Genomic DNA, 27,652 nt, shown 5'->3' with positions numbered 1-27,652 from the left:
GTTGGTGGGATGGCCTGTGTGGACACCTAGTTCCCTGAGCTCGCTTCCCTGAGCCCATGAAAGGGCCTTTGCCCGCCTGTACCAGCCACTGCTGCCCCCCAGGGTCACTTCTGTGCCTCTGCAACCCACATGAAAGGCCCTGCTCTCTAGTTGGTTTTTCAGAAAGCAGCTGGCCAGCCAGGAGTCTGGCTACGAACAAAAGGGCTGACTTTTATCTGGACTTTGTTCCCTGCTCTGAGCTCTGACAATGCCCACTCTATGGTTGGTTTGTTTGGATGTGAATCCAGAAGGACATGGAGGGGTGTGTGGCTCTCTCAGAAAGACAATGGCCTCTCCAGGGTGGCAGATGATGGACGAAGGTGCTGAGGGCCAGCTCTTGTTAGCAATCCCTGGAATCAGGAGAGGTGATGGAAGAATGTGGCACAGGCTGCCACAGCATCTTTGGGGTTCATGCATATAGAGTCCATCAGGAGGAGGAGAAGTAGAAACACAAAGTCCCAAAGCATCTCCACTTCCTCCTCTGCGCCCAGGCACAACACGGCTGGGCAGCAAGCACTTCCTTCTCATTGCCAAAAAGACCTGAACCTACATCAAGTTGTTCTCTGCTAACTCCAGGGTTCTGCAAATACCCGCTTAGCTGTCACAGTCAGTAGCTGTGCCGGGAACACTATCTGTTGAAGTCGATAAGTGTTAGGCCACCCTGCCATGATTAATTTTTAACCAAAGACTTTCATGATTCCTATTATTTAACAATGCATTTTACTGATAGGAAACAATGGAATCCAGGGTAAAAATTTATCATGTTTCAGACAAAGGAAATGGTGATTTCAAAGATCAACGGGGCTGGGGATACAGCTCAGTCACAGAGAGGTGGCCAGGGGTGTGTGAGGCCCTGGGTACGATCCCCAGCACTGAACGTAAAAGCACGGGGAATGATTTTTTTTTTTTTCTTCTCTAAAACACTAACTTCCTTTGGAGGTATGGAGGATGGAACTCAGAGCCTCATGTGTGCCAAGCAGTACCACCGAGCTCCACCCTAGTCACCTGAATACAGACCTTCAAACATCAGATTCTGTCTAATGGTGTTCTTTGAGTCTATTTGGTGAAGTGATATTAAAATTATTAATTTAGAATTTTAATAATGTCCTTTTCATTTTGGGTGATCTCCAACCTGCCTTTTCTTGGAATCAAATCCTGAACAGTGTCACAATAGTCCTTTTGACCTTTAATATTCATCATATTGGGGTAGGACAGGGAGCGGATGTGGGAACAGAAACTGCAATTTCTTCTTTTCCCCTAGCAGCATAATTAACTCATTTTCACAATAGTTTGCTAAAAGTCCCACCTTAAGAATATACCCCCTGCAATCTTGATGGAAAGAGAGGAAGAGCCACACTATGCTCAAGAGTCCAAGCTAGATCACCAAGCTGGCCAAAGCCACCACACCAGGAGCCCCTGGAAGGTGAGGAGGGTCCAGGTCAGAGCTCATGTTGGAACAGCTAGAAGCACAGTCTCCCCAAGAGGCCCTGGGGAGGCAGAGGGTGAAGGGTGAAGGCTGAAGACCTTCCCCTTGTTGGGTGACTAGAAGGTTCTGTGTGTCCAGCATTTCCAATGTCCTGTGCCTTGGGCTGGGTTACTTTAGAGATAACATTATTTTGTAAAGCTATGAGCCCACCGGTTACAAATCCTGGTCTTACTTGCATGATGCCTGGCTTTCCATTGTTCCTTGGCTTTCCATTGTCCATTGTGACGACTTGGGACTTATCTCTGGACACATTCTTACGCACTGGCTCTGTGTTATCTCCTCTCCTATTCTCCTGGCTCCTCCACGCCAAAGCTCTAGCACTGATGTGCAGTGTGGAACCAGGTACGACGTGTGTCTTTCACTTGGATTTTAATTAATTGAAATAAAATAAAATGTAATATTTAGCTCATCTGCTCATTAGCCACACGTCTGTTACCCAGATACCATGCTGGACAGTGCAGACTGAACATGGCCCAGGACGATTCTCCAGGAGAGTGTGGCGCTGGAGTATCATGCCAGCAGACCAGGGGTGAGACTGCCCATGTAGTGGCTGACACATGATGGCTATGTAATAAATATCTGCTGAATGAATAAATATTATTCTTAGATTTTAGTGGCCTTGTAGGCTAAATGCAATCTATTCTGTGTTTGGGGCCACATTTCAGGTCTTCCACAGCATATTCTTGGCCTATAATTAGATCCAGTTGAATGAGCCTTAGTCTTCTCTCAAAGGGCTCTGTGACCCTGGATCAGCTAACTGACGTCTTGGAAGACGTCTCCAGAGGGCTCGTCGTCTGGCTCAGCAGATGGCCTCCCAGGCCTGTGCAGTCTCTCCCCCACCGCCGTCCCCCTCTACCTTCGCCTCCCTGCCCCCTCTCTGCTGAGGCTATTGGGCTTGTCCCTGTTCACTCACGCAGGCTGTGCTGCTGGGGACCCCTTCCACTATTCTCTGGTGCAACCCCTTCTCTTGGGCCTGGGCCTTGCATGCTGCAGTTGATACAACACGCACAGAGCTCGTGTTTGGGTGCTGACTGCTGGAAGGAAGCTGGGCTCTTCTCACAGAGACAGATGGGAAAGGAACGCCAGGTCACGGGCACAGCACTGCCTGATTCACACCTGGGCAGCTCTCGTCCAGACCTCCTTCCCCACAGAAATGGTGGAGTAGTTGGGCTGCTGCTGCAGCTCCTGGGCTCAGGAGGAGCCAGGGCACCTTGGCTCCAAAATCCCACTAAAAATAACCCCCCCAGTTTGGAAAGCGGGTGAGTCCCGTGTAGACAGGGTCGTCGCCCGGAAGCCAGGCGGCGTATCTGCTACTGCGGAACGATTCTTTGTCCTTTCTGGGCCATGCTGGTGTGTGACACGTTGGCGATGACTTCTGCTTAGAATGCGGCGTGCCACTCGGAAGTGTCTGCCTGGACACTGGCCACTGGTGTGAACAGAGGCGTGCCGCAGCAGCACCTCTCCAAACCACCCGGACAGGGCTACTAGGGCCATGGGAACCAGCCCATGTCACATTCTGAGCTGCACCGTCGACGCAGCCCCATGGGGCGCTACGGGTTTCCAGGTTTATACTGAGTCACTTCAAAGAGGAATTCACTTTTATTTTGAACTCCTGTTTATCCACAGGGCAGGTAAGATTTATGATTGGAACCCAGGAGAGCACACTGCACCGTGACTGCAGCCCACCTGGAGAGGAGGCTTGCCAGTTGCTGGGGGTTCGTTCGTCTCTGTCCACGCCCCTCTCCTTCCTAACCCCGAAGCTGGCAGTCTTCTTTCACCTTGGGCTCCCTAGCCCTGAGCCTACAGCCAGAGCCAAAGAATGCATTTTCTCACCCTCCCATGCACCCATCTCCACCCACCTGCAAGACACAGGCCAAGGCCCACCTACACAAGACTCCTGAGTAGAATTCCAACATGTGGGTTTTGTTCAGACCTCTGCCACAATCTGAGTGTGAGACCATGCAGGCCATTCACCTCCTGACCCGAGTGGGAATCACACTGTGTCTCCCAGCTCTGACCAGCTCTGTGGCTTGCTGGAACTATCTGGGGGCTTGGTGGTTCTGCCCACAAGAAGCAATTCTCTCCCTGCCAGGAGAATTTGCAGCTTACCCAACTAAGGGTGCAAGATCAGGCTCCATACATTTTACACAAAGCTCATTCATTCGGTAACACGAGAATTCATTTGGAACTGGAATCCACAGTATGCTCGCGATTTCTGCTTAGAGTCCAAAAGTGATCCAGTAACATGCAGTTTCTGCTGTTGGCAGTCGCCATGGTGAGGAGCACCCTGGCTGGGGTACCATGTCCATATAAGGTGGAGTTAGCCAAGGATGGGGGTGGAGAGCCCGCTGGGAGGCGTGTCATCACGGCTACAGTAGCACCAGGGGGAAAATATATGGCAAGGGGCCCCAGGGGAAGCTGTGGGAAAGAACAAACTATGCACGCAGCTCTCTGGACAGCAGACTGTCCAACTGCCATTTTTATGTATTACATTACTTAAAAAATACTATCAACCCCAAAGTAGGGCAGATGTGGCCCCGCTTTCTGCAAAACCACATCTGGATAAACCTGCTAGCCAATAAATGTTTGACCCATTTATCAATTCACAGTCGGTAGGTAATCAAATCCACCAAGTCTGCAGTATTGAAATTGATGCTGCATCTTAGTAACTGCTTTGAAGAAGCAGCGGCAATCGTCCTGACAAGCACCTTCGGGGACAGGCGAGGTCGGGTGCTTCTCTCCCTCTGCTGGGTTTTCTCTCTCCTTCTACTGTCGGCTGTTTCTGTCATCTTACTGACCAGTGTGCACTGGCACCCCAGAACTAACGGACTGCCTTGGGTGCTGACCAGTCCAACATCCCAGCAACGTCTGTCCAGCCCCGTCGCAGGTGTGTCTTGTGCAGTGTCAGGCCACCTGAGTGCTTGGACAGGGAGGGTGAGCCATGGGGAAGCGGCACAGCGGGGAGGGTGTCTTCCCTCCTGCACAAACTGCTCAGGTAGCGGCCACATTTTTACTTCATCTGATCAGTGCTGACAACTTGCTGAATAGTTAGAGGGACTCCAAGCCCACCTGAGACTTGGACTACTAGTGCTATCAAATGAACCAGACGGTCAGCTTTAGACCTCACTAGACACAGATGCAGCTGCTTCCTAGGCTGGGAACACTGGGCCATAACAAGGTTTCTGTGTCTGTGCCGTGAACTTGCTCAGAGACCTAGGGACCTTAGGGATCTCCCTCCAAAAACCTCTTTGAGAAGATCTGGGGCAGAGCGACAGAGTACACGGGCATGCTGGTGGCAGCGTCTGTTGACATATCACAATTAGTGTCTTTACTGAAGAACCAAGTTCTTGTAAAGGCAATATGGAAAATCTAGTCCTAGTTCTGCACTAGACAATCATAGGAAGTGAGAAAGAACACAGCCCCCGGCTTCAGCCCTTGGGCCGAGTCCTGTCTGGCTGAGTACACAGAGGACACTGCAGCCCTCTCGACCGAACTCCACCCCACACGCCAGTCGCAGATGTTTGCACACTGCTGATTCATCTGCTTTGTGTCCATATAAGGTAGGGCCAGCCGAGTGCACGGGAGCGTTTGCAGCCAGGCGCTGTCTTCAGGGCCCTCTCACTGCTGGGAAAACCAACGGCAGGGGACCCAGGGCAGTCAAAACTCATGAGACGGCAAATATATATATATATCTGTCTCATTGTTAAATGACAAATGACTTCATCTACGACTCTTTAAACAGGGAAGCCCCTCACTAAAGCTGAAGCTCACTGTCTACAGATGGCATCACCCGATGAACACAGCACAAGAGATGGCTTTGACCCCAGGCACAGTCCCAGGGTAAGGATCAGTCACAGGGGAGCAAAAAGAACCACCGCTCGGACCAGGGGTCCTGGCCATGAATACTAGGGGACATGTCTTGTGGTGGGGGGACTCTGGAGTGGAGACAGAACCTGACATGGCAGAATCCCACAGCCAGAGGCAGGAGTGGGCACAGCCACTTCAAACACTGCCTTCAGGACTCTGCTAGGGAGACTCACTGGGCACCCAGGACTGTAGTGATTTCTGGCAAAAATGGCACTGCAGGCAAGAATTCCTGACCACATCCCACCACCTGGCAGTCACCAGGGATGCAGACAAACAGGAATCCTGGGGACAGAGACACCAACTCTGTGGCATAAAGTGAAGTGCTACTCCCACACCTCCACATGCACAGTGGATCTGGACATCTAAGCAGAAGGACTATCTTTAGAAACAAGTAAAGACTCAAACACCTGCTTCAGAGGCTACAGAGCAAGAAACCAACCTCTTCAATTAAGCACTGAACACATTAAACCCAATATAAGTCAAGAGTTCAAATTCTGCCAGGTGTTCTTGTAATAATTTGGGGTAGCCTTTTTTTTCCCTGCTTATCTGTGAAATGAGCTATATAAAGAGCATTCAGGGAATGAATAATTTTAAATTTAGAATAACTACCAATAGTATAAAGGCCAATGCTCTCTAGTTTGCATACCTACACTGCAGTACAAATGCAACTGTTTTCTCTTCCATAATACTTTTGCAAGGTATGTGTTTATGTAAAATCTAAGTACGAACATCATTACGTTATGTGTATACATATGCCCATGTGTATACCCACAGGGCCTGCGCTCCATGTTGGAAGAAGTTTCCACATCTATGGATTTAATCAACCATGGATTAAAATATTTTTTTTATAATATTGCATCTGTACTGCATCTGTACAGATTTTTCTTGTCTTTATTTCCTAAATTGTACAGTATAACATCTATTTATGTTGCCTTTGGGTTTAAAGGTCATCTGGAATGATTTGAAGTGTAGGAGGATGTGTGTGGTTCCATGCAAATCCTATGCCACTTTACGTAAGGGACTTGAGCGTCAGCTTGTGACACCCAGTGGTGTCCTGGAACCCACCCCCCACACATGCTGAGGGAGGACCTACATCTTCTTAACAGTGAACGAGAGAAAAGGAAAAGTGGTCTAAATGGGCCCAATTTGGCATTACGACTTGTGCTGGTGAAAGAGAACATTGTGGATTAAACTTCTTAGCAAGGCAAGCCACTGACTTATCCAGGTGAGTTAAGGCACTTTTGTTTCAAAGTCAGGGAGTGTCAGGGAGTGTGAGGAGGTGTTTACGGCGACGCTCTGACTTACGCGTCCTCCTTTCTCCGGGTAGCACTGGCAGCCGCCGCTGCAGTCTCTCCCTCCGCAGGGCACATCGTACTTCTTCACACCCTGCAAAAATCAAGCACAAAGAAAGTGACCTAAACTGTGTCATCTACAATATGGGTCACAGTACCACCTGCTGGGAGTCCTCTCAACTCTAAAACCAAGAATTCATTCAACATATTCAATAAGCATTTATTTAGGGCAGTTTTAGGTGGGTTCACTGCCGAGCCAAGAGAAGGTAGAGTTCCCATCCTCCTGCCACCAGCAGGCCGGGCCTCCCCACCAGGCACCCTGTGGTGAAATCAGTGAGTCTATCTGGCACATCCGCACCCCCCAGGTCCCTGCCGCCTGGTTGCTCACTCTGTGGCCAATGGCCTTGCATGCCTTGAGAATGTTCCCCGAACCCAGGGAGTCCAGGAGAAATGCAGATGGACACTGCTCTGTGACTACACCACAGGTCAAGGGCTGGGGTAGGAATGAGGAGCCCAGGGCAGGAAGCAGCTCCTCTTCGTGCCTGGAGGTACAGGGGTGCATCCTGGAGAGGCCAGAGTGAGCCGAGAAAGAACAGGGGCGGGACCCAAGGCCAGGCTGCTCTGGGCCCACCAGCTCACGCGGAGCCTAGCGAGAGAAGGGAGGTGCCCTGTGAAGAGGCAGAAGGTGCACCTGGCAGGATGGAAACCCTGCACCACGGGCATCGCCTGTGACGCAGCTGTGGCCCACCTGCAGAGAGAGCCACCTCCGTCCCTCCTGCTCTGGGAGTCAGGCTCATCTGCAAGGAGGAGGAAGCAGGCTTCCCCCAGGACCTGAGTCCTTGGGAGGCAGAATGGAAGCTCCTGCCGTGACTGCAACTCTGAAGGGTTCACTGGAGACGGAGGGGCTCCTGGCTGGCCTGTCCAGTGGGGAGAAGGGTTCCCCACCCTCGATTTCAACATAATGGATGAGAGAAGAACACGGAGATCGACCATGGAGGGCCTTGGCTCTTCTAGACTGCTGGCTGCCTACGGCAGGAGGAGCGGCTTTACCTTCTTTCCTCCTGTTCTCCAAGTGGCCAAGCTGCTGCCCTGGCCCCCACTCCCCTCCCAGGGGAGCCTAAGCCCTCCCCCCGGGTGAGATGCCACAGCTGCCCTCCAACAGGTGAGACGCTACAGTCCTCTCCTCACAGGTGAGCTACACAGACCCCTCCCCGAGGTGAGCTGGTGCAGCCTGTCATCAGGGAGGATCTCAGGCTGGCTTGTCATGCTTGGCCACCGTTCAGCAACTCCTGATGTGCCCACAGGGCCCATGCAGCGGGCAGTTCCACGTAAGGGGCTCTGGACACCGGCAGCCCCTGTCACTCCCTGGGCCAAAACTTGTTGTGCAAGCAAAGCCCCCGGCCAACAGGACTGTCCAGTGTCCAGCAGCACTCACATTGCCACAGTGTTTCCTTGCCCTCAGCCACGCCTCAGTGACCCGGCAGGATGGGCACTGGGACTCCTCTAAGGTTTTTGCGGCAGATCTGAGCCAGTATCCTCCCTGTCCCCACTGCTGTGGGCATGCACGTGGAGAGGCAGGTGGCGTGGCCACTGCCCCACTGCGGGTCCTGCCCAGTGCAGACTCTGCCCACGGCCAACACTGGACATGCAGGACAAGCAAATGTCTGACTCAGAACCATCTGTCCGGCCAGCGTTGACCTCGGGCCTCCGCAGTCCCTCAAGGCTCTTTTTGTACAGACTGTCAAATCCTCTCCTGAGCTCACCGTTCCCGCCGGAGACGCCTCGTTTGAGAGTCCCACATATTTTCTGTTCTTATAATAATTCTTACAATAATCCAGTGCCTGATGCATCAGTCACTGCTTTGAAGAATTCCAGAAAGTCTGAGCGTCTCAAATCCTTTAAAGAAACCAGTACCTCCTTTTAAATCTCTCTTTGATTATCTTTCTGTCCCATGTGAGGTAGTGAGACTGCTGGAGCTCTACTGTGTAAAAGTAAACACATATAAAACCCCTTTATGCCCTCAAAGGCGATTTTCTATGGTTTCGGTGTTTACCTACACAATTTCCATGGTTCTAGACTCTAGGATCACAGCTTCGCGTTAAGCTGTAGGTTTCATGGCTTGCGCTCAGCACCAATGGGACCGGCCTGGATGGGCCAGCGCATTCATACTGCATTACACGTGACCGTGATATGAATAGGTGCCTTGGCAGCTAACCCAGCTGACCCAGCGGTTCCTTTGCCAGTTGCTGGGAAAGGGGTGGGGGCTGTGCTCACTCCCCCTATGGGGTTTCACGTGCTATTTTAAATTTTGACTTTAGAGTCACTTGCCAGATCCTTGTGTATAAATCATAGGTTGGAAAGATTTTAAGGGTTTCAAATTGATGGAGCAGACTCTCTTTTCTAAGTTTAGGATATTCACTGGATTCGGTTACAGCAATGAGCTCCCCGTGACCTGCTCACAATGGAATGGCCCTTCCTGGAACTGTGCTTTGCCAATGTGTGCCAGGGGGTAGGTGCCCGTCTCACCAGGGAGGAGGCACACATGGTTGGCTGGCAGCCCCTCACAGACCATGCCACCCTGAGTCTCAGACCTCCCAGTCGCACGTGAGTACGTGAGTACGAGTGTGTGTGTGTGTGTTCCCATGGGCAGCTCACCTGTGCTTCAGAGGGACTCTTGTGAATTCCAGCATCTACAAGGGTCTCAAGGGCCACACAGGGGAATGCCAGGTTCCAGGACAGACAGAAGTATTTACTAACTGGGCAGGGCAAGTGCTCCAGATGGCCTCTCAGACTGCACACGCCTCTGACCTGAGCCTCTCACGATTCAAATGCCTTCCTCACGATTCAAATGCCAAAATCTCACGATTCAAAAGGCACTGGCTGGGTGAGTGGAGGGAAGGACCCCATGAGCCCAGGATCGCGTCCCCCCTTCCCATCCCACAGGAGGGTAGCAACAGCTCCCACCAGCACTGACAGGCTCTGCCTTGATTTTGCCATGCCACGAGACCTAAGGACAAACCACGGTCCTCCCGCTGGTCAGCTCCGCCCACCCCTCCTCCGTCTCCAGAGTGAAGCTGGCTCTGGCCTGAGTGTCCACTCAGTCTCTGAAGGCAAGCCTCTCTCCTGCACAGTTCTTCTAGGTCTCTCCAAGCACTTCACATTTCTCGTTCTACAGAATTGCAGGTTAAAAAAGAAATGTCAATTATAGCCTCCATCCATTCCTCACTTCAAGTCTGAGTTGCCAGCAGCAGAAACTGCAGAGTGCAGCATTCAACCCCTTGCTCTCCAGAGTCCCATGCGGGGGCACCTGGCCACTGACTATTCCATGGAGGCTCAAAGGAGATGAAGCTCCCAGGATGGCTCCCACGGACCTGCTCTAGGTGCGCCAAGTACTCCTGTCAGGGGCCAAACTACACCATTCAGCTGAGCTGGCCAAGCCCTGCTTATTTGGATGTCCTTCATCCAGGAGAAGAAGGGCCCATGGCCCAAGGTGACCAATTATACTGAAGACCTTTGGAAGCTGGTGACCTCCCCATACCTCCCCTTCATACCCACACAGCAATCCCCATCCCACCCAGGGCTCTGGGCACAGAGGAGCCTGTGTTCCTGCGCTGATCCAGGAGAGGGCACCTGGCACTCCCAACTTCAAACCACTACAGGGTGAGAGCCGATTCATCCTCTTTCCCTTACAACCCACTGGCTGCCTCCCTCCCTCCCTCCCTCAGTCCATTCTTGCCAAATGTGCTGGGCTCTGGGTGTAAAGTGGGGACAGCCCGGACACTTCCCTGCCCTCATGGAGTATGCACAGACAAGAAGGCTGATTGAAAAAACAGATGCCTGAACCTACCTAAATGAAATTCTGGTTGATGCTCTGAGGAAGAGCGGGTAGGACTGTGAGTCGGGAACAGGAGATCACGAGTGGCACCTGCTGGCACAGAGGCTCACTTGACTCAGGCCCTGTCCCTTGGCTAGACCATGCTCCTGTCCTGCTCATGTGCCCATTTAGCCTGAGGGCATGACGACTAAGAGGAGACCCCAGAGCTGCCCACCACCCTCCTGGCCCAGGCAAGCAAGATCTTCCTGCCACTTCAGGGGTCAAGAACACCTTGAACTGGGGTGAACTGACTCTCAGGATGCCCCCACAGTGCTGCATCCCCAACTTCCAGCCCCGGGTTCAGTTTCAACCCGTGGGGACCACACACAAGTCCCTCATGTCAATCATCTTGTCACCTGCCACACGGAAGACCTGGCCCCTCTGAAGCACCAGCTCCTTCAAGAGAGGCAGAGGGATGAACAGGATTGGGAGAGACTCCGCACTCCCAGGGGGTTAACGTCCTCACCACTGACTTCTCTCAGCAGCTCCAGGGCTGTGGAAGCCACAGGGGCGGTTTTGACAACAAATGCAAATGACGAGTGTGGGCAAGAAGCTCAAAGCAGCGTCAACATAAGATCCAGTGGGCTGTCTGCACACCAGGAAGAGAGGAAGGTGGCATTCTCCAAACACAGCCTGCGTGGCAATAGAGGGCCACAGGTCGTGGAGGACCCGAGCGGGCGTGTGGGTGAGGACACTAGGAGGCACACTGAGGTCAGACCTGGAGGCAGCTTCACCAGGAGATGGAAGGAAGGGGAGGGACCGAGCAGCAGCAGGCCCCCTGCGGCCAGGGAGAATGCAGCCAGCTCGCCCGAGATCTACCGGGTCAGAACCTGCCTTCTAACCCAGTTTCCAGGCAGTCAGGCAGCCCAGGTTTTCCTTGGCGTTAAGTTATCATTCAGAAGTATCTGAATGTCCCAAATATAAGCCAAGTCATCTGGAGCAAAGCTCTGCACTGGATGGTGGGGCTGACATTGTGGAAAGGGGCTTCGGAGAGCCCCGGAGGGAACTGCAGGCCACGAACCATCTTTGTGCAGTAGAAGGTGGGGTGTCTCATGGGCCATGATTAGTAGACCCAGCCACCTCTGTTTTAGGAAAATGCTACCCTCAGGTCTCCTTTGGCACTCTGTGGACTTAGGGGCTCTAGTACCCAGGATGCAGATGCTGGGTTTCCAGTCAAAGTGCCAGACGTTTCTTAGTTCTCTTTTCCTTCTTTAAAATCTATCCTTTCAGGGATCTTTGTTTCCTGCTGAATCTTACCCTGTCCTGGACTGGTGGCCAGCACAACTGTGCTGATGAGATCACAGGACTTGGGAATGACCTGGATTGCTCAGGAGCCAGATGGCAAGGTACAGTCCAAGAGGCATGTTCTGGAGAACGCAGATCATACTCCACCCAACTGGGAGGCAACCAGCATTGTTTCCAGGTAAAAGTGGAAAGCTTTAGCAAGGATTTCTTGGTTGGCTTAAACAAACACCTTCGTTAGTGCATCATAGTTAACGTGTTTGTGAGGTTCATTTTGGCCTAATTGTACTGACGTGGAATTTAATTGGCTCCATTTTAGTACCCAGTGCCTCCTCCTTTTCTTCCCCTCCTGCCTTCCGTTCCCCTTCCTCTACTCTACCAGTTTTCCTTCTGTTTATTTACTGATTTTTTAAAACATTGGTGCTTATAGATAAACATAGAGGTGGATCTTGGTTGGCTTTTTTTATGGGGATTCTTTTCCTTGGAGTCTTTGGGAGTCTTGGCATCATCCCATCTAGAATGGTTGAGAATCCATCCAGTTCCACAGCATCTGTCTCAGACACATTCTCATCACTCTAGATGCAAGGTCTAGACTCCCTGGTGAGTCTTTTCCTCTGGAGAACAAAAGTCACTGGGTTTTCTCAGGGAATGTAGGCTCCAGCTTCCTGAACCAGGTTCCTATCATGCCCAAGCAGAGAATTCTGTGCCTTGAGCCAATGACGCTCTGTCTGCCAGCAGAGGTTCTGCTCTGCCATTTATAAATGGGATTCAGTAGACTCAGAGCAGAGATCAACAGTAGCAGCTGCAAGATTAAGAGAACATCCGGTCCCACAGGTTGCTGGCTCTGCCTCCATTTGAACAATCCCATAGCAGCAAGAGGAGTTATCATGTTGCCTTCACCAGGGCTCACGAACCATCAGGCAGACAGGAAGGGCCCTCCTTCCCCACCTGGGGCAAAGATGTGCCGTCCTAAAGAATGTCCCTGTTTCTAAGTGTCGAGAAAACTGCCCAATGCCACTCCTCCCAAGCACAGACTTGGTTTATATTTAGGACATTCAGAAATACTTCTGAATGATGACTTGAATGCCAGGAAACAAAAACACATAAATGATTCAGACTCCTTAAGACTAGTTATCTAACTACCTGTATGATTGTCTGTGTACCTTTAGGGCACAAATCCATGGAAATGCACCCAGCTTTCTGCAGATGTATCCCTACAGTTGACACAATATATATGAATGAAAGGAAAAATGGTGGCCATTGTTTCCAACTTGCACATAAAAATGAGTATTAATCAAATTTATATGAAAATTCAAGAACAAAACTCATCTGTCCTAAAACAAAGAATATTTTGTCCTCCACATGTTCCAAGAAACGTCTCGTCCAAGGAAGTCTTTTTAAGCCAATATACCTCCAGCCAAAAAGAGCAATTCTCTAAAGGGAATTTATGGATTCTTTGCCGTTGAATTGCCCCCAGCATCTAATCCAAACTTCCTCTACAGAGGAATATTGAATACCCCATTCTAAGTGACTTAAAAGGTAAGTATTTCTTATTGCTAAAAGTAATTATCTTTCATGTTTTAAGGCAAAGTAATCTATACAAGTCTTTGTTTGTCACAGGTCCAGTCAAGCTGGACGTTTTAGAAATACCCTTTAATCCTAACAAAGAAGAAAGCCAACTTGGGAACAAGGTTCCCGGCAAAATTCTATTAGTTTATCAAAACAGGAAATATAAGCCATTTCCGCACACACAGCTTTAGAAATTAAGGAAATAATTCCAACATGGCATGAGCAAGACAAGGTATATAGAAAAGGAAACCACCGGAATGGCACACACAGAACAAAGTCCTTCTCCCCCACGAGCCGTGGGAGACCCAGCCAACTGCTTCCTTTGTTTTAACAGCATTTCAAGGGCCCACAACAAAAGCCACCCTTCAAGAGCCGTCCTGCCATGGTCATCCGCTGGAGGCGGAGGGAGAAGTGGCTCACCCACTTGGAGGAACAACCCCCAGGGACCCCACCAGTGCCACCTGTCCCAGCATGGTGGCCACTGCCTCCCTCCTGGCTCTGGGAGGTTTAGGGTGGGAGAGGAGTTCAGGCCACCATGTCTGCAGCAGGACAGAGAGAAAGATGGGAGCCGAGGAGTTCCTGGGATGGCAGTCCAGGTCCTGTAAGTGCTCCCAGAGGCCCGTCATGCAGCAGACATGACCAGGAGGGACCATGTTTGGTGCTTCACAGCCAACAGGTGCCAGTGCAGTTTTGCCATGTGACCACCTTCAGTTTCTTCTTGGGCAAGTCAAAGCTCAGAGGTGTTTTCCACACAGGATTTACTGAGATACAAGAGCCTGGGATGGCCAGAGTGCTGGGGCATGCGTGCCAAAGGCAGGAATCGGACAGAAGGGCCAGCAGGCAGAGTGCAGGAGGCCAAAGGCCAAGGTCAGAACACATCCCAAGGTACAGCACTGATCCCTGTGACAGTCAAGCAGGCTAACGACAGGCCAGATGGGTTGCTGGACTCCAGGGCGGGGAGTGGTGGGGAGAACCCTAGGCGTGTTGAGAGGACTTCGGGGGGGGGTGGTGGTGGGGGGTGGTGGGGGAGGGAGGCCAGGGGCAGCCAGGAGAGGAAGAGCAGGCCAAGGGTGCGTGAAGGGCAGAGTCTGGCAGAGAACGATCCGCCCAGGTGCGGAATGAGGATGGCCACCCCTCGCAGGGTGCAGTGAGGATTCCTGAGGTACTCCTGGAGATGATGTCCTGTCCAAGTTTGGGTCATGAGCACCAGACAGAGCCAGGCTCACGGGGCTGGGGCTGCAGACACAGGAATGAGAGCTGAACCCCAGCCAGAGAGCTGTGAGCCAACGTTCCTCTCGTTCCGGCCTGGGGAGAGGGTGATCTCAGGTGTGGGTGGGCCTGAGGCTGCAGGTGAAGACAAGCAGGCCAGCTGGCTGGTGGGGGGACTGGGGGGTTGGCATTTCCTGCCCTACATCCTTGTCCCAGCCGTGTCTTCCCACAGGCAAAAGTCCAACGTGAGCAAGGCAGGCACGCCTCCTGCCACCAGCACATGAAGGAGGGGAGCCTGTGCTGCCGCTTGCCAGGGAGCCACTGGAGCACAGGGCCCAGCCTTGCCCAAAGCACCCCTGCCTTCCTTCTCTGAGTCCCAGGAGTGGAGCGCTCTCCTTGCCGAGGACCTCGTCTGCTGTGTGGCTTTATCAGGTGCTGGGTGGAGACTGGCAGATGCCTCATCCTGAGTCATCTTGTGGACAGACTTGGATCCTGGACAGCAAAGACCAGGGAGTGGACTTGGGAGTGGACCTGAGGCTGTAGAGGGGTCAGGCAGGCAGGAACCAGTGACCATGCAGGTGGAGTCTGCTGGGGCAGAGCACTGGACAGGCAGCCTCAAGAGCAGAAACCGAGGACCTCTGGAAAGCAGGTGACCCTGTCTTGGAGCATGAGGTGTGGTCTGCTGAGGACGCCCACTGCATTCCCAGGGTCCTAACGCCATTTCCTGTCACCTAATGTCTTGGTCTTTGGATGCTGCTACCCTTTATCTCTACTTCCTGTTTTCTTGCCCAAGTCTTTAGCATCTGCTGCCTCTTATAACATCCATGGAAGCCCCACCTGCTAAAGCAGCAGAAGGTGTATTTTATTGCAATTTAGATATATTGATGACTCTATGGCTGAATTCTAGTTGATCTTAACGACTTCCTGCCTGGGACCCCAAGGCTCTGAGTTACAAATCAAACCAACTTTAGAAGTCTCAGGTGAGAGCCCTCATTACCCACTCTGACTGGCACCAGAGAGTGCGACTGTTCTGACACAGGATTTGCCTCCCCATATCAGGGACGAGGTCTGGTCGTAGTCATTAAAGCCCCTCTTACTGACGTCATCACAGAGCTGCCACAGGGGTGCATTATTCCGAGAGCTAAGGTGCACGCTGGCCACCCTGCAGGAGCTGGCACGCATGTGCAGGCACATGTGCTCACACACGGGGGCACAGCTGAGATGATGAGACCAGACCCAAAGGCCTCCACGGGAAGCCGCAGTTTCTACAAATCACCTTCCCTGTCCAGCCTGTGCCTCCATCTCTAATGTAGACTGTCACCCCCATATTTATGTTGATGGCTAATGCCTGGCGAGGTGGGTTCCTGGGACCGATCCCTCAGTTTGGAGCCACATCAGGCTCCATTCAGAGGGTACACACTCTGCCTCCACCTTCTGGGGCCCTGCCCTGGCTGCTCCCTGGGACTTCCTGCTCACCTCTCCTGCCCTGGGGTTCTGAGCCTTTGGTCCGCCATTCCTCCACTCCAAAGCCTTCTTCCCTGTCAGCTCCAACTAGGCACTTAGTGTTTTTTTTTTTTTCCTCAGGCTGATGGAATGTTAAGGACTTTAAGGTGCTGAGTACAGACACCCCCTGTTTTCACCTGCCTCAGAACTTGCACTGCACATGGTGTTCCGTCAGCGTGGAATGTTCTCCTTCACACACCTCTGTCTGCCCTATGAGTGCAGCTGAGACCCCTCCCATTGGCTCTCACACTGGGAAAAAGAACCCACATTGACTTCACCTCCTGTCCCTACCCATCACGTAAGGAGCTTTCTGCCATGTCGCAATGTCTATCTGAAAAATCTTTACATTCTGTAAAATCACACACCAATCCAGTGAGGCGGGTGGGAAGATGTGGGGGGATCAGTCCACTCTTATGCAACTTTGTAACTAGAGTGCTAATAAAATCGGTAATGATCCCAATAAAAATAATAGCATGGCTTAACAGACACGGAAGCTTCCCGACAAGAGGAGAGATGCTACTGGGAAAGTAGGGCTTTCTCCTAACGACCAAAGGCATGGTGTCACAGGAGGGCGCGAGGAAGGCACAGACTGCGACACCGCAGAGAACAGGGCATATACCCACAGCTCAGGGAGAACCGCAAAGGACATTCTAGGCAAAGCGTGCCCCAGTGGGCAGGAGGAAGGAGGCTGGGTATGGACAACCCCTGTGGAGGAACTCTCGGACAGCATGCTGCATCCCTGAGCCGGTCACTCTGACCTTGCAGGGACAACTTCATCTGAAGGAACGTCTCTTCATTTTCTGACAACCTCTGTGATGGTCCACCTTGGCTGTCAGCTTGACTGGACCAGGACAGGCCTAGAGCACTGGTAAAGTGCTCTCTGGGTGTGTCTGTGAGGTGCTTCCAGGGATGACCGGCATGTGGGTCAGCCAGGACTGGGAAAGACCTGCCCTGGGTGTGGACAGTGCTGTCCAATAGGCCAGGAGCCTGCCTGGAAGAACAGGTGGAAGGGGGGGGCTCAGCACACGTGCAGCTCTCCTCAAGCACCAGGTTTCCCTGCCATCGCACTCGGACAGCAGACTCCAGATCTTCAGCCTCTGAACACCGACACATACCAACTTTCCATGGGGACTTCAGCCTCGGTGGAGGGCTGTGCCTTGTTCTGAGGCTCTGGTCTCCTGGACTGAGCAGCCACAGGTTTCCCCCTGGGCAGTCTGAGGACGCCACTGTGGGACCATCCAGCCTCTGATGGTGTGGCCAACCTACTAACCCCCTAGAGCCGCATGCGCTCTACGGCTCTGCTCTTCCGAGGAGCGTGTACCCTGACAGCGTGACATCACTCTCAGTTACCAGCTACAATCAGCAAGGATGAGTTGGAGAGGCGCCCTCGGGACACAGCAGGCCACCTCCACGTCCTACTCACTCAGGGCTCACCTGTAGGGGTCAGTGTTCTCACCAAGAAAGTAAGAAATGTGGCCATCTTAAAGACCTTTCTAAATGACACTTCATAGCCCGAGGGAGTGTTCTCTGTCATTTAGTCACTTCATAGCCTAAGGGACAGTGTTCTCTCAGCATGGAGAACAGGACGCAGGAGGTTTCCACTGTCAAGAGGCACCAATGTGATCCCAGCAGAAAGGATCGGCCAGTCGCACGGGCACGCAGTTTCACAGCTACATTTAGAACAAATGCCCTCTGATCTAGACGAGCCATTCTGTTTACACACTCTTCAGCCAGAGACAGTCTACCAAGACATCACGCAACACAACATTACTTCACGGTCTGTCCACACGAAGTTCTAATTATGCGCGTGGCATGTCAGTTCTTGGTATTCTCTGGCGGGGAATACAAATACGTATGGGCTAGAGTTGGCACAGGGTTCTGGAGTGAACACTGAACACGGCTCCTAAGAGGGGAAGTAGCTCCATCCCTTAAAGCCACCTATTCCAGAGAAGTACCTCCAGTTGACGACCTTGGTCTGATACCTCCCTGTGAGCTAAATTTGGGGAAAGATCTGAGGAGAACCGAATAAAGAACACGCAATTCTTCTCTTAGTACAATAAGATTCCTGTTCCTCGTGGGGGAGGCTGGTTCAGGCAGGGACGGGCAGGCGAAGCACAGCAGTGGCCCTGCCTGGGCAGGCTTGGCATTTACACCCCTAGCTTCCTCTTTGTGAGACTGACTGTCCATGTCACAGGGGCACTGCGGCCAGGGCCAACACCACCCCACACCACAGCCACTGGACACACCTGCTGGCCCGGGTTCTGGGCTGGGATTTCTGAATCTGCCTTGCTCTTTCTCCTGCCAAGTTAGCGAGAGCTGGAGGCTTTTAGAAGCTCCCCATCCGCTACAGACGTCTGCAGAGATTCAGGGCTCCTGTGTTGTGACCTCACCCTTGATGGACTACTCACTGCACTGGAGGGTCTGCAGCAAGACCTTTCAGATCACAGCAGACAGGTACTGCTGGGACCAGTGATGGAGGGTCCAGACGCCAATTGGTGTGGACTACCCTGCTGTAGCCCAGCGGTCCCCAGTCCTTCTCCTTTGGGCCCCAATTAGCCTGCTGGGCTCCTGATTCCTGTATGACACACACTCAGTCCCACAGGTGGTGGGTACTGCAGTATCAGCATGTGAGTGACAAGCTGGCCCTGGACCGGGTTGGACCAAGTTTCAGGCTGACCTCCCTCCATGCGGCTCACTCAGAATCTGCACACAGTTTAGGTGTGAGGCACTGGGCGGAGCGTGTTTGTAAAGGGGCTATAAACCTTAGGGACCAGTTCTGCCTACTTTCCTAACGGTGGACCTTTCATGCCCAACCTGGATGTCTGCAGGAAGATGGGCTCCTGGGCCTCCAGAGTGCTGCCGTCCTGCTGGGTGTTTCTGTGCTGCCCAGGGCCTCCGTGAGGCGCAAATCTCACAGCTACGCACTCGATCTGGGAAGAGTGTGCATGGGTTCCAGACCTTGCATGGCAGCTCAGTGGCCTGGCAAGAAATACGGGTCCCATGTCCCCCAGTTTCCTTATTTTAGAAAATGGGGAGATGTGCCTTCCTGCCTCGAGGTGCTGCTGTGGGGCTGAAGGAGACAAAGCCACGGCAGGAGCTGGCAGGAAGCGCTTGCTCTCCTTTCTTGACCTTCGTTTATTTTTACCAGACAGACTGGAGGCCAGGGTATCCCCCTCCCACAGCACTGACCCAGGGCCCGGGAGCAGCCGTGCCTCCACTGACTAGGGAGGCTGTCTTATACAGAGACCCTGGAATGCTTAGGGTTTCCCTTCAAGAGGCATAAAATGCTTACGAATCTATAACGGGTGTGCAGAATACCTTGGATAGGAAGCCACTCAAGTTCCACGCAACATCAGTTTCTCTGGGGTAAGATTTTGAGCAGCATGCCAATTCATCTCTAACAACTAGGCTTCTTAGTTTTCTTTCTTTTTTCATTTTGGTGAATAGCTGGCTTAGGCACAATTCAAGTGGCTCAGCTATGCTGAACCTTGGACCCAAGGTCAACCAACCAGCCAGTCTCTCGGGATTCAAGCCAAGACCTCAATTCTATGTTTGTTGCTCTGAGTCTAAGATAAAAATTCAAGAATACTGTCAGGGCAACCAGGATTGTAATCCCCCCTGTGTATCAAAAGTGCTCTTATCACATTGCAAACAACTAACTTGCTGAGATTATAAACATCCAAAAGAGTGGACTTCCTCGAATATTTTAAGTGATGTCATCTGTCCCTTCTTTCATATCCGTTTTTATTATGCTCCTGTCCTTTCAAAACAGAGTTTGTGCCACAGTACAACAAAAGCCAGGAAGTGTCGGCACCCTGGCCATGGCAGGCTGGGAGCCAGGGGAAACCGACAGAGCACAGGCACCTCCAGACGGGGCAGAAAGGAGCTCTGACACGCAGCGGGGTCGAGGATTCGAAGACAGAACTCCATGACACGTCCCCCTTCAAAAGCATATGGTCAAGTTGTTTTCCTCGGGGCCCTGCCCCCACAGTGCCCTACCTAGAGACCCTTTCTGAGAGCCGCTGAGTGCTGATACCTAAAGCAAGTAACCCCAGGGCAGAGACCACCGTGGGCAACTGCAGCTCCACAAGTACCGAAGCACGCAGAGCAGGTGAGCCCGGCCTGCCTGCGCAGAAGACTCCAGCCGGAGCCAGGGAGCGGCTCTTCCAGAATTCCTGGGTTCTTGCTGAGGTCGGATCAGTTACTGGCACTGTTGAGGAAAACCTGTCCTACTAACTTAGAGTGTGCCCGGGTCTCTCTGCGTGCCAGGTAGGATCACTCATGTAGCACAATGCTCCTGAGAGTCAGGTCACATGGTCACCTTTTTTGGTCTCTGCTCCATAGGGACTGGGAAGCCTGCAAGGGACTTCCCAGCCGTAGGGGGACTGAGGGAGAAGGTGGGAACACAGAGCTTCAGGGAGTGGGTGTGGAGGGAGCAGGGCATGGAAGGTCAATCCTGGATGCTGTGCGCGGGGACGTGCTTCCCCGTGGGCTGGCTCCTGGGTGGCACTGCCCTTGCCCCCTCGGCGTGTCCAGAGCCGGTCTCGCCTCCTTCCCGGCTTTGACATGATTCAGTGCTTCCTTTCCCCCAAGCACCACCCTGGGGAGGAAGCCACTGCCAGGAAGTCCAGCTCCCTCACACACAGGAGCAGTCAGACCCGGGCCGGCCCTGTGCTCCTCCTGCTGTCCGCTGAAGGCCTTCCCTGCACAGACAACCACTCCTGGCTGTGGCCGCCACCCACAGGCACCCTAAGAAGGCTAGGAAGGGCCAGGGTCCTTTGAAGTCCCTGCCGGCAGTGCGGGAGGCACCCAGTAGGCAACGGCTTGAGGATGGCGGAGATGCTCGGGCTGCACAGGCGCCCAGCTCCAGTGGCCACGCCATGTGGGGGTAGGCCACTTCACTGCCCAGGGCACAGAGGGGCCTCGAGACCTTTTTGAACATTCTCTATCCCTTTTCGATTCTTTGTGCCTCACGACATCTTTGTGGATTCCTGGAGGGCTGTGCCTTCTGCTGGGATTGTCCTCCTGGGCTAGGAGCCGTGGCCTTTGGGAGATGCAGCCCATGGGACACAGGGCACTGTGGGGGTGCCACAGCACCCAGTACCATCTGTCTACATTCCACTGCCCCAAGCCTCCTTGTGCCTCTTGCTCCTCACCCTTGTCTTTCTTTCATGTCTGCATAATGAAGTCTTTGGAAGGAGACACTCCTGCTCAGCCAACCAGCATGAGGAGGATTGCTGATGGAGCTGCAGCTGTGCCAAGCCTTGTCTGTGGCCAGGGCTGCCTGGCATTGGGGGTTGTTGGACCAGAGGTCTGAGGCTTCTGCCTCTCCTCTCCTCTCAGCACCTCCAGGACTCAGCCGTGACAAACTGTGTGACCAGTGTAAACAGTGATACTGTCCCACACAAGTCAGAAGAGCCCCCACTGAGGTAAAAAACACAAGCCTCATATACTATGAGTCCACCCGGCTTCATCCTGAGTCAATGTTCAGTTCCTGGAATGCTTTTGAGGAGCTGTGGACAAGCTTTACCTGGGTACTCCCAGTGCAGGTCAGCAGCCGCAGGCCCAGCACCTCACTCTGCTTCCTTCTCTGGCTCTTCCTTCCATCAAGTTGACGGGCATCTGTCATGGCCCCAGGCATTGTCCAGGCACCCAGCATCCCGGGGTCACACATCAGTATTGCAATCGGAAAAGATGACTGACCCTCGGGGTGCCTGCCTTTCCTCAATAAAGACCTGCTTCCAGCTCCTTCCCCCAGTCCTGTCCCTAAGTCCTAGGCTGTCAGAGGAAGAGGATGTGGTGGAGGCTGAGGCTGATGGGCATCCTCAGGCCTGGGCTAGACCATTGGGCAAGCAGCAGCAGCAAAGGTGGGTAGGGCTGACCCCACCAGGCCTCAGAGGTGTGCAGCCCCCACGAGGAAGCTGGGTGCTATAGGGACTTGAGGTGGCGTCCCCCAGTTAAACACTGCATACGCAAAGGACTGACAACACCCCTGCAGCTGGACACCCGACCATGCCAACTGTGATGGCCTCTGATTTTCTGCATAAAAGTAAAGGAAAAAAAAACCTGGCTGATTCACTCTAGAACAAGCGGCTGGCCTTTCTCTCTGCTGCACGCCAGGCTTCTCTCTGGAGTGTCTCTGTTCTGTTCAAGACTGTTCAAGGAGTGGCCCCTGTCTCCACAAAGGATGGTGAAGGCCTGGTTCACAGGACAGAAGGGACTGGTTTCCACCCCAGGGCACCGCTTTCTTTCTTTTATGGGTCACTGTTCTATAGATACTTAAAAAGAAAAAAAAAAAAGACTCCAAACAAAACCCTAGCCCCTCATTCACCTGCAGTGGGCCTCCTGGTCAGAGCACAGTAGCCAGAGGCTGGGGCTGGTGAGGCCAGAGCGGGCAGGGAGGCGAGGAGCTGCCGACACGTTTCTGCTCGTGTCTTAGGGCACAGTGAGGCGTCCCTCCCCTTGCAAAACAGGCCCCGTGTCAGAGAACGTGCTCCGTCCCCAGCTGCAGACACGCGGTTCCCTTGGCTGCCTCACACTTTCCCCAGCCCCTAGACAAACCATCCCTGGGGTCCCTGTTTCAGCTTCTTGGAAGAGGCCGGGATTTGCAGCTGGGACGGGCCAGGCCAGCTTCCTCTTGCTGTAGCAGAAGGGCCCAGGTTAAGGCTGCCAGGAGGGCCATCCTCTGCAGGGGAAGCCATTTTCCAGCGCACACAGTGGTTCCTGCGCCTTCCCTTAGTTTGAGGACACTGGCTTCCTGTGTTCTTCCCTCTGTCCCCCAGTGTTTGCTTTCCAGGGACTTTGTGCTCTTTTTACAGCTCATGGTGAGCATTCCCATCTGCCTTCCTAGAGATCTCAGATCTCTGAACCTCGTGAAGTGACTGCCTGGCCTTGACTGAGTACTCCTTCCTCCCTTAGGTTTTGGAAGGTATTTTTTTTATCTAATTAAAGTCAACTAGGGGAAAGCTTATAGAATACAAGACGTATGTAAAGCATCTTTAAAAATTGGTTATGGATATAATTTTTCAACAAATAGCCTGCATGGTGGCACGAGCCCATTTGGGACATTTCTTGTGTGGCTGGAGAGCCCATGAAATCATGCCCCAGCCTCAATGAATGGTGGGATGAACATTTCTGAGGCTTTGGTACCCTTGACTGGGGCTCTGTTCAATGCCAAAGTCTCCATGTGCAATTTGTAATAGCTGCGGTGTTTCAAGCTGTCCTGAGAGACGGCTGGGGTGCAGGTGCACCCAGCAAAGCACTCTGCCCAGACTTCCCGCATCACATGCATGTCGCTCAGATATCAGGGGTTGGTGCCAGGGTGCTGCTTAGGTCAGTGTGGGGGTGGGGGGCTCTGGGACCACTGGGGGGTTAAAGGAATGCACTGCCCAAGCTCTCACACACATCTCGGTCCACCTCTGGACCACGTTTTGGGAGTTCCAATCCCTCCTGTGGGGTCAGGCCTGCCCGTCTCTGCCCACCTGGTGCCTGTGCCCTTACCTTCTGGCCCTGTGAACTCCCCTCCCGCCCCCTGCTCCCTGCCTGTGGTTCTCTTGGCTTAGCCCGGCTGCTGGCTCCCAGCCCCAGTTCCACAGCTGGGTGACATTCTGGGTCTGTCACTTGAGACTGCTGTGCCCGTCAGCTCTGGGCCCTGACCACCCCCCTTTGGTGGGTACTGTCTGTCTGAAGTCCCACTTTACGGCAGGGAACTGTGTCTGCTGACCAGACCAGGGCCTTCCAATCCTGCTCTTTAACACGCCAGTGCCCTGACCCCACCCCAGCACTGTGGGACCAGCAGGGCTACTTGCCACTGTGTCAGACTTGACTGTCCACCTGTGGTGAGTGTGTTCACACCCACGTGTGGAAACCCTGTGAGCCCCCATGTGTGTCGTACACACACGTCCTTCCCTCATCCCTCATCTTCAGCCGGACGGACCGGCTGCTGGCTGGGCTCACCGGGGAAGCTGGTGTGTGCCCCTGGACACACACAGGCTGGGGCTGCTGCTGGGGGTGAGCACTCGGAGGTCCTGTCAGCCCAGGCCTCGGGCAGAACTCACCAATGGGCCCCTGCAGCTCTGATCTGCACTGCTGCTGGAGACATGGGGCTTCGGGACGGCGGTGCTCGGGAGTCTGGGCCCAGGGAAGGAGGTTTCAGGGCAGCCCTTCGCAGGTGCTGCCCGCCGCCTCCTGTGTCCCTCTGGGAGGCCTGATGTGGATGAAGGGACCCATCCTCCCCAGGGAAGGGAACACGCCTTGCTTCACCCTTTTCTCCATGACACCATGCTGAGTGGATGAGACCTGCTTGGCCAGTTGGAGGGACCGGAAACACAGCCCGGGAGTAGCCAGCCTGCCTGGCCACCCGGCAGCCCCTCACGGCACAGCAACTGCACCAGCTTCTTGGCTCCCCTCCAAGGTACAGCTTGCTTCAAGGACCCCATAAAAACCTGCTTGTTCAACTTGGTTTTGATATTCATTCCCCGCCTGTTTATCATCTGTTTCCATGAATAGTACCATTCTCTTGGCTTTCCAAGTGAAGCGTCATTATATTCCCTGCATGCTCATGAAAGATTGGTTGTGCCTGAGACACACAATCAGACATATTATCAAAGAGTCATTAGAATATTTTCCAGGAAAAGAGGAAATGGTCAACTCCTAATTCTCTACATCCATGTGCCAGAGGAGTGGAGAAAATAATTCAGAATAGCCCTGAGACCAAAGAAGTTAACTAAAACACCCCCTCGAAACCTTGGCCTTGGGGAACAGACACAGAGGCCCATAGCTGTGGGTGGGGAGACAGGTCAGAAGGCTGACTGACCATCCAAAGTCCGGTCAGGATGGAGCTGCTCTGCTCGGTACTTTTGCAAAGCCTGATCCGGGAGGGCACACTTCTAAGGCTCCGCGGTAACCTTGGGACCTTGCTTGCCAAAGTTGCCCCCTTTCACCCTTCTTTCAGATAAGTGGTGGGAAGACAGGGATGGAGCACGCATCAAGTCCGTCCACTTGATGGCACGCCATCAACCTGGCCCCAGGGTTTCATCTCCTTAGAGAGCAAATGTCACCTCTGTGGAGATGGCACCAAGTCCTGCTCATAGCCATGGGTGTGGACAAGCCAGAGTGGACATGGGTGGGGGTGAGGGGCGGAAGTGGCCATCATGTCAGATATCAAGGGGGATGTAGGCAAGTGCCACAAAGAGAACTTGGGAGTCATCTGCATTTGGACCAGACAGGTCACTCCCCTGTGAGGGGACACCAGCAGGCTACTGCTGCAGGGTTGGTTCATGACTGCACCCAAGCCCAGAGGGCTTGGAAGAAACCCAGGGACAGGTGGCAGACAGGTGGGGATGCTGTGTCTAGAGGACACAAGCCCGGGACAGTGCAGGGCACCTAGAGCAGGTCCAGGCTCTGTCCTTGGGCCCGGAGAGCACTGAGCAGGTCAGAAGGACTGTAGCAGCGCACCCCTAGGCAGAGGACACGGAGGCTCTGTCCTCTGACCCTTCCTCTCCTACCTCTTTTTACGAAACTGAGATTACATTTTGGATAGAAGTCGCACCCTTATTTTCTTAACGTTAGCCATTTCTCCATAGGATTACAATTCTTCATAAACAAAGCATCCGTGTATGTTGGCTGCGTGAATGTGTTCCCAGGGAAGTGCTGGGATCTCCTTGGGAATTTGCACAATGTTCTGCACAGAGGGTCGTCCAATCTTCCTAGATTATGCATCTGTATCTCAAGAAACAAGCAAGCTAATAATCACCTCAAGTAAGAGTGCTGTGGCCACGAAGGGCACAAAGGACAGGGCACTCTGCCTCCGCTCACCCAGCTTAAAGACACGCACCACACCCCTTCCAGGTGGAACCGCGAAGCTGCCGTCTTACGCAGGATCCTGTTGTGTGGTCTAAGGAAAGGCCTGGACATGGCCCTCAGGACCCACTGAGGCACAGACAGAAGGACAATCCTCCTAAAGGGTGCATTAAATGCAGCCCATGTCAAGTGTGACGGACACAAAAAGCCAGGTCACTCTTTTGAGTGTCAGATTTGGGAGTCAGGGCTCCTGATTGACTCCCAGAAGTTCTCCTTTGCAGCTCGTCCTAATGGCACGTGCTACCTGACTCCAAAGAGGGAGGCTCGCTGTGTTGATGGCAGCAGTGCTTACCAAGCGCCTGTGTGTTCAGGTGCTGTGCTAGGTGCTCTGGAGACACCAGCTTCACACACCTTATTCCCCATGCTCTGCAAGCAGGCACCAGTGTTGTGCGCTCACGCAGCAACACGGACAACTCGCTGGGGCTGGGCTGCCTGGGCAGTGTCCAGCGCTACCACCGACTTAACCTTTTGGGCTTGGTTTCCTCGTCTGCAGAAGAATAATAGCTTCTTAGGGTTATGGGGAAGGAAACTTGAGGTCAAGTGCCAGCTCAGGGCCTAAGCCATGGTAAGAACTTATCTAACATGACAAACCCTTGATCACTTATAACCTTCACCTCACAGCGACTGTCCAAGGGCAGGCTCGTGGCAACACAATTCAGACATAGAGGGGCCATGTCCTGAGGGGAAAGGCTGTGGCCCTGCCCATGGGCTGGCCCGGTCCCCATGCTCAGGTGGAGACTGCTGTAGCCAGAAGGGCTTATTCTGCCTGGGCCCCTCAGTCATAGCCGCCTTAGGAAAGTCAGGAAGGACCTGGAGGAGACAGGCTACAGGAAGTGCCCTGGGGAGAGAGTGAAGGAGGGGCACAAGAACAGGCGGAGAGGCCCCGCTGCCCCGGGTTTCACCACAGGCGTGCAGAAGCCCTGGCCTGGCTCAGCAGGCACGGTGTGGGGTGGACGTGAGGCCAGGACCCCAGGGCTGCAGGGTGAGCTGAGGGCAGTGGAGCTTTCCCAGTATGTGGTGGTTGAAGCATCTCAGAGTTATTAACAAAAAGCCATCTTCTGCCCAGAGACGGGTCTGGAGGCAGATCCACATCCAAGAGATCCACTCCCAGGGAGCAGCACCGGGGACGGGTGCGGAAAGCCACACACCTGCCAGGGGCACAGACCAGGGACCATGGGCAGATTCCGACACTCAGGAATCTTCCGCAGAGTGATGGGGCTGACCCCAGGCACAGCTGCATCCCCCTTTGCTCCCACCCTTTCCAGGAAGAAGCCTGGCCAGCCCTCCCTTGCTGGCTTAGAAATCAGGGCTTTGGGAAATATCCCCGCATGATTAGGTTGTGAAGGATCTCCACCCAGGTGGACAGGGGGCATGGAGAGTCAGCGCAGGTTTGGTGCTACAGCTGATGTCAGGATACGATGGGAGCCAATCACTCAGAAAGCTAGTGAGTACTGGAGGGAGTCATGGGACCCCCTTCAAAAGAGGACAATGGAACAACATGGCATGAACACAGGAAGCAAGACTTCTATTGAAAGTTAAAAGCGGGATGAACCCATGTCTCTGAGCCCAGAGCCTCACCTCCCTCTGCCAATGCTCGCCTTTGGGCAGCACTCAAGGCCACCATCGGCACTCAGACCAGGGGGACAACAGGAGGAGGGGGAGCGCGCATCAGCAACGGTAAAGCAGCAGTTTGAGCTGCTGTTGCCTAGG

General features: G+C 53.3%; 1 protein-coding gene across 1 annotated transcript in view; it reads right to left on the bottom strand.

Annotated features, from left to right (window-relative positions):
* The window catches only part of Col4a2 (collagen type IV alpha 2 chain), a 151,457-nt gene that overhangs the window by 101,949 nt on the left and 21,856 nt on the right, over positions 1-27,652 (bottom strand). The window contains exon 4 of the mRNA XM_027938844.3: positions 6,698-6,778. Within this exon, the coding sequence (XP_027794645.2) occupies positions 6,698-6,778 (81 nt within the window). The remainder of the gene's footprint in view (positions 1-6,697; positions 6,779-27,652) is intronic.

The sequence above is a fragment of the Marmota flaviventris genome, chromosome 4, assembly GCF_047511675.1.
Source record: "Marmota flaviventris isolate mMarFla1 chromosome 4, mMarFla1.hap1, whole genome shotgun sequence".
NCBI classification, from domain to species: Eukaryota; Metazoa; Chordata; class Mammalia; order Rodentia; family Sciuridae; genus Marmota; species Marmota flaviventris.
The sequence above is the reverse complement of the archived record's forward strand: the minus strand, read 5'-3'. Positions and strand labels throughout refer to the sequence as shown.